General features: G+C 43.2%; 1 protein-coding gene across 2 annotated transcripts in view; it reads right to left on the bottom strand.

The window, feature by feature from the left end:
- Positions 1-3,836: 3,836 nt before the first annotated feature.
- Positions 3,837-7,348, bottom strand: part of LOC148024884 (chorismate synthase) — a 74,251-nt gene continuing 70,739 nt past the window's right edge. The window contains exons 10-11 of one of the 2 annotated variants that reach the window (XM_087694554.1): positions 6,022-6,120; positions 3,837-5,937 (exon numbers count right to left, since the gene is read on the bottom strand). In XM_087694554.1, the coding sequence (XP_087550680.1) occupies positions 4,304-5,937; positions 6,022-6,120 (1,733 nt within the window). In that variant the 3' untranslated portion in view covers positions 3,837-4,303. Of the gene's footprint in view, positions 6,121-7,348 lie in introns of both variants that reach the window. The other variant, XM_087694553.1, reaches the window with a different exon arrangement.

Raw genomic sequence — 7,348 nt, 5'->3', positions numbered from 1 at the left:
CCTAACCCAAGAATGATAGGAATCTTGCCAAGTTGCAATTGATTCCGGATCGAATGCGGGTTGCATTCGGAGATAAGGAGTCAATCCTTAACAGTTTGCCAGTTAAAAGACCACTGGAATTGATTGTGCTTGTAACAGTTTAGAAAGGACTGTTTGCATTGTTTGCTCAATGAACTAAAGTATGAAAATATATCTAAAGCTTCAGGTTGGTGCCTGAGAGGCAGCTTCAGTTACCCCCGACTGCCTGCCTGACCCTAACCAAGGGGGTTGTGAACCGCGCCGGGAACGTGGACCGAACCCGCCGTGAGAGGTCTCTCCGTTGAGTTCTGCTTGGAGCAGGAGGACGCTTGGGTGCCAGGGGGGGCTCTGGCTGTAAATTCCTCGCCTTCCGGGCCCTGCACAAGAGACTAACGTGACTCGGGATTGGATCTCGAGGCCCGCATACTAGTCTACGGGCGGAAACTTGGGATAGTAATCACAGGAAGGATTACTGGAAAGCCTTCGGGCGGATCATGAATACGCCTACGGGCGGGAACTCCTTGTATTTCGAAGATAAAAGGATATAATGATAACAAAGGAGTTGTTTGACATTGTTTTCTTTATGTCCTGTGATAAGATTACGTGAAGGAACCAGTGCATAACAGGGTTAATCAAAGAAGCTATTTGTATATGTCAAACTAATGTGGTAGGTAATTACATAACTAAAACAAACCGAGGAAAGTGCGGAGGATGGACCATGGGTCTGTCCTATGGAAGGGTGGTCCCGGTTAGCCGGGAACTTTTCTCAAAGTCTTCGACGAACAGAGGATGATAGTCATCATCGAAACGAGTAACGAGAACGATGACCTAGAATTAACTATTACCCGATTTACGCTGTTTTAGGGGAACGGAATGGGACTATGCCTTATGGCAGAGAGGTCGAGCTTTGCATCCCTCTCGTTTCCCATTCTCCTTGAACCAAGTGCAGCTTGAATCCGCTTCAGACCGGGCGTTTCTACGTAAAGTAGTTCATTCGGGTCTGATGCTAGTTGTTGCTAGATAATGACCAAACAGGAAAACCCAAATTCAGGTCGATCCTAAGTGGGAACGGCCAGGATACTTCCGCTACGTGGCAGACGCGGGAAGACCTAGATCGCAAGTCCCGTAACATTCCATGGGAGTGCCGGGCGGAGCTTTCTAGACATCCTTCCCGATGGACTGCTAAGACGTGTCCGGGATGATTCTAGTGGACACGTTACACTCAACTAGTCTCTTGCACATGTTATGAATACCAAAATCTGTTTGTACTAAGCTTGCTTTGCCTTTCTTCAAGTATGAAGAATGATTTTGTGAGCTCCATGATCCATGAATGCACTCCTTTTCTTCTCAATCCTCTATGGCTCAAGCATGCAAGGAAGAAGCATGATCATAGGTATGAGGAGGGTATAAGAGAGTGCTTGAGAGGAAGAGGGAGGCTTTACCCACACAATTCTTGACTCTCACTCACTCACACACACACACACAAACTCTCTCTCAACTCTCACTCTCTCTATCTCTCACAATGAAATGCATGAAGGGCAATACACAAAATTTCCACACACATGAATATCTCATACTTTAAGGTCTTCCCATCCCCCTTGGGCATCGTACCTCCTTTTTAGTCCTTCCAACTAGGCATGACCCTCTTTTACATGTAAACAAACCTTCATATTGATGGAAATATAAACTTGATACAAGCTCAAGGGGTTTACTATATGTATATTATCTATATCATGCGTGCTCAAGGTCTATTTATAAATATCCTTATTTGTGAATTTGGCCTAAATAAAGCATAGCCTATTTTTATTCAATGTGTAAACATTTTCTTTATATGTCACCCTTCAACATGTAAAAAATGTATAAAAGTGGTATTTTAAAAATCCCTTAATTTGAACCCAAGTCATACATACATATGTTCATGAGTGATCCCCCTTAGGATATAAGTCATGATTGCGATGCTAATTGATTTAATATAATTTGCACAAGAAGGAGCCTGGCTCTCATTAATAAAACGCTAACATAAAATGTTACAAATATTGCTCTTTGTTCAAAATTTTGTAGGTGTCTTTCTTTATCTCCTTCTTGTCATTAACATTATTTCTCATCCTAGATGAATGCCACTCCCCTAGCGCTTTCACTTAAGGTATGGTGCTACTATTGGTGAATAGCTCTAGGATGTCTAATGAGGGAGTTAGCAAGTATGACAAAAGAGATGTGGATGGGCAAGGTAGCAAGACTAAGAGACTCCGAGCATGTAACACCCATGGCCTTTCAAGAAGACACGCGTGTGAAGGGGGGGCATACTCTTAAGATTTATAACGGTAAGAAATTCTCATTATATTTTTTTAAAAAAAGAAAAATCAAAATGAACTAACGGACCATCGAAAGCAAGAAAAGAAAGGCACCAACCTCCCTCTCGTGCTCATCCCCATGATGAATCACTGCATGATAACCACCCCACAAGTGTGAGATTGACAGAAAAACTTGGATGCATCAAAGAGAGGGAGGAAATGCTCCATGAATATTTGATAGGGCCGATAGGCTTAGGCTATAAAGCTAAGGCTTAAGCTTAAGGCTTAGGCTAATTCTTTACAACTACTCACTAGTAAATCATCACACAAGGAACATGCTATCAGTTGGGAACCAGATTTGTGATTTTAAGGAGTCCTGGGGCAAGTCTATGCGCCTACTATCAATGAATAACGAATAGAGTAGATACCATAGGCAAGAACATTATGTCACGTGGTATAGCGCTAGATATCCCCCCATAGTGCAAAACTTGGCAACCGCAATAAAATGTCCTGTTGTAAGTAGCTGGTGTAATGTGTTATACAGAAAACTTAGGTTTGCTTGTCCAGACCGACCAATTCTAGGTTGAAAACCATCGAGTAAAAACAGAATACTAAAAACCTGCAAAATCTCAAAACATGCACAATCTGCAAGGTAAGAACCCTGATTTGAACGCCTGAGCCAAGGTGTTTACCTGGTGAAGAAATGCAGAAACAAACTAGCTGTTGGTTTATGTGCTAGCAATCAATGTGTGTAAACAGGTACCCTATAGTCAGTAGGGACTCAACATAAAACTACTCAGCTTGAAGATCTCTACCAGAAAGTAAGCGGATGCACAAATGCAGTTGACCAGTTTTGTATACTGATTGTATACCACTTTGTATCCTTACCATCATTTGTTTTACTAGCTGTGAAAGGAAATTGATCAAAAATACCCATCTGACATGATACTGTGTGGGAAGAAATGCTTGGCGTTTCCAAACCTATCCAGATAGCATTTGCATATGCAACCTCCAAGGCCACAGTGAATGGTAGCAGCATGGTTATCAGTGTCCCTCTTGCTAACAGAAGTGTTGGAATCAGCAGTGGCAATGCAGCCAAATTGCCCTGTTATGAACTTACTTGCAAAACCAGGTGGATGATGAACCTCTCTACAAAACAATCTGGAAAGTCAGCTATATAAACTACAATTTAAAGGGATTCACATAAATTTGTTTTATGGTCTTATGCATCCTCAGAAATGCTCATTCCAACGAGAACAGAAACAACACGGGAAATGAAGATGTGCCATATGATTGCAAATAAGAAATAAAATCATTAAATAGACATGCTATCCAGCAATCACATGACTGGTTTCATCCCAAAAATTAATGAACCCTCTAATAAACCTAAAACTCATACTTGCATGGCTTCAGCCCAAGGCAACCATGCCAAACATGTGCATAATTATTTAGCCTCAACTTCTTCAATGTACCGAACCATTCCTACAATTTTTTGCATCTGACTCGAAGGAACAATAGCAAAAACAAGACACCATAATGGATGGATACTCAAATCTTAAACTTCTCATTTGTTAGGATCTCTATCGTACAATTCACAGCATAAGTGTTCAACAGTTCACAGCTATTTCATACAATGAACGATTTAAGTTTGTGAATTTATGAAGTGAATTTTCCCACTCCCCTTGGTTCCATTCAAAACTGAGATGATGTACACTTGAGCACTCCCAAATAGAAATCAGCAGTGTATTGAAACACTTATTCTAAACTTGAAAAAAAAAATTGATCTAGTTTTCTTTATGTGACCAGTCGGGTTTGGAAAAGCTGACAGCGCTGTCATAATTGTCATCAGAATATGAGATAAGGCAACCTGTATACTGGCAAGGTCGAACTTGAAGCTGTAGGGCTAGCATGATTCTGAGACTAGGAAAACAGTGACCACATGCATTCGCGCACAAGTATATCCAGAATCTTAAATGGTAAGCTCTTCTTCCACTTCAGCCATATCTCAGCTTTCTCGCAGGATGAGCATATGGGTCAAAACCTGGAAGAGATGCAAGCTGCTTCTCATCCGAGTTAAACCATTTGTCTAATAATGAGCCTGTGGTTGGTCCATTACTTGCCATAGCTACCTCAGGAATATTGAACCCAACCTTCCCTTCTGGTAAAGATGCAAGAACTGGATGCCGTGTACCAAAGCCTTGAACACCCTGCGAACTTTGCCATGGTGCACCATTGAACCGTTGGTCAGTTGAAGAGTTAAAGCTTATACCACCACTCCTGGGATCTGCAATGTAGGTATTCAAGTTGAAACCCATATTCAATGGTCTGTTTAGCTCAGGAGAGTAAGGTGGAGCCATGCTATAAGCACCTGCATAAGGCAGAGGATGTCCATTTAGCTGATACCCAAATTGGCCTTGTAAATGGTCAGCAGCTTGCAGAAAACTTCCATCTTGCAATACTGGAGGAGCATTCGTGGAAATTGAGCCATGAAGAATATGCTCATTTTGAGTTCTGGCACGATTGGCAATGCCATGCATAGGGTGAGGTTTGTATGGTTGCTCGAAAGGAATCCCTTGAGGAGGTATGTTGGAAAGAAAAAAACCCTCGGGATGTTGTGGATGGAACATACCCCCTCCTTGGTGGGACAGGCTATGAGACGATGGTGGTTGCCGCAAGTCACCTGTGTGAATTCCACCTGTCTGCTTACGTCTTGGACTGGCTGTCACATAGCCGTCCGCATTGACAATGCGATCATTTCCATGTGACGAGATTCCTGACCAGAAAGTTTTGTGCATGTCTGGAACTGCTGGACTACTGAGCTCCTGTATCTTTAATTCTGAGAACTGAGGATCCAAACCCCCAGCAGCAGGCTGTGCCATCTTAAACTCCAGAAGCGGTGTTACTGAATCATGTGCCACTGTCTTTACAGAGACGGGCTCTTCCACAGATCGCAGCTCATTTATGAAGGCCTTTCCAAACAGAGCCTCAAGACTGCTAACTTCAGTTCCCATGCTTGTTTTCTTTTCAGGATCATTTATTTCCTTACCCTGTACACTCAGATTAACTGTTGCTTCTTTTGCTAATGAAGGATCCGTCTCCTGCAATAAGTGAACACTATGACTGTCTCTAGCCCCTTTTTGCAACAAGGACATAAGATGACGAGATGCATTGTTATCCATAGCATCAAGTTGGTTTTCAACCCCATGCTCTTGCAGGCCTGCACTTTCTTTAGGGTTCTCTTGCCCTTTTGAGAACAATCTGCTCAAGTCAAACGCATCCCGAACAGTCTTAGTTTCTAGCTGCACTTCTCCCAAACCAAAGGAGTACTGAACCTTCTCATTTCCAGTCATGGGAACTGCTTCAGCCAGTAAGTGTTGTTCAAGATCTTCGCATGTCAAAAACACTGGAGGAATTTTTGATATAGATTCTTCACTGGAAGGAGACTTTTCAGATTGCAGTACTTCAGAAACCATTTGCGTTTTCAAGGCAGCATTTTCATCTAGCATAGAGTGACTGTCTATTGAAGAATATCTGTTGTCATTATCCTGTTCTTTCGATGACTTGCCTGAAGTTGCATTAGTGACATCAGCAGTTATGATTCTTTCCACATCTTCCAAAGATGGTCCAACTGGCATTGGCAACACAGAAACTTGATTTTGTGCAGGTAAAAATGATGTTAAAGAGCTAGAGTCTCTATGAATGAGCTCCTCACTGTGTGTATCTGCTTCAAAAGATTCTGAAAATGAGCTGGAGGATGCTGCTACAGTTCCAAGCTGACATTTTGTAGAAAGAGACCCTGTTGGCTCATTCCCTGACGTTCCATGTAAATATATCAGCAACTAAATTATAAAAACTTTTTATAAACTAATATGCACGTCATGAAAACCACAGTAGAGAACAGAAAATCATTTAAGCAGGACAGCAGAGATATTGAGAATACGTTACAAAATAAAGATGTTGATTCAAATCACAATTATCAAGAATCAGTGAAATCCAGAATATAAAGCACCCAACCCAGATATGCATGATAACCAAAACACAGCGAGTGATATAAAAACAATGCATAAAACATATTTAGCTATCAATGACCGGATGAAGGTGTCAATTTGGTTGAAATGATCAGTAAACCTCTAAGATGCAGGAATGCCAAGCCTTATCTCAGACACATGTTGGGATACCCAATAGATCTGCAGCTGATAGCTGTATGTGTCAATGCAGATATGACACGTAAATACTCAGGTACTGGACTTGACTTGGAGATTTTGCATAATAGACTTTTGGCATATTAGAAAAACTCCCCGCCGTCACGTCACGAAGCTTCCCCCCCGTCGCTGACTGAACCCCCCTGCGGACGCAGCTCGTGAGTTAGTGGAGAGCTCGCCCTATGCCTCCACGAAGGGGGTCATTCACATGGTTCCCTGGTATAGCAGTTTCACAGTGGAGACATTTGCGCTCCACAACAGATTTCTCAGACATCCAGTCACCTTACTTTTCCCCGGAGTGGCAATACTACTGGCGGTAGAGTACTACTAGTTAGTGGAGGACTTTGGACGGCTCTTCGACACAGTTCTTCCTGCCTCCTTCGCAGATACAGTGACAGCTGCAAGGGTCCCAAAGGTACAAGTGGCAGTGAAAGACACAAAGAGTATACCCAAGTTTCTAGAGATTAAGGCAGGAGGTCACTCCTTTAGGCAACAGGTCATCGTGACTGGGCAACCAGGGCAGTGTCTGTGCTGCCACAACTTTGGGCATCAGGCAACAAATTACACGTCTTTTGGAGCCAAGGCGACTTCGCCGACAAGCCTGCACGGACTCTGACGGCTTCACATGGGTCCAGAGACGACAGAGAGGCAGACGGCAAGGGGGGCCGCGGTCAGCTCCTCAGACACAACCTCGTTAGCAGGTATCAGGAGGGCGAGTGACGCCCCCCTAGCAAAGCACTCCGCAGCTCCACCCGGCAGGACCGCAATCCCCCACATCCGCCACCCATGCCATAGACTACCTCACTTGAGATCCCACAGCCCCCACACAAACCCGCC

The sequence above is a fragment of the Lygodium microphyllum genome, chromosome 15, assembly GCF_053477565.2.
Source record: "Lygodium microphyllum isolate KBCC chromosome 15, Lygodium_microphyllum_v1.1.10, whole genome shotgun sequence".
In the NCBI taxonomy this organism is placed as follows: Eukaryota; Viridiplantae; Streptophyta; class Polypodiopsida; order Schizaeales; family Lygodiaceae; genus Lygodium; species Lygodium microphyllum.
The sequence above is the reverse complement of the archived record's forward strand: the minus strand, read 5'-3'. Positions and strand labels throughout refer to the sequence as shown.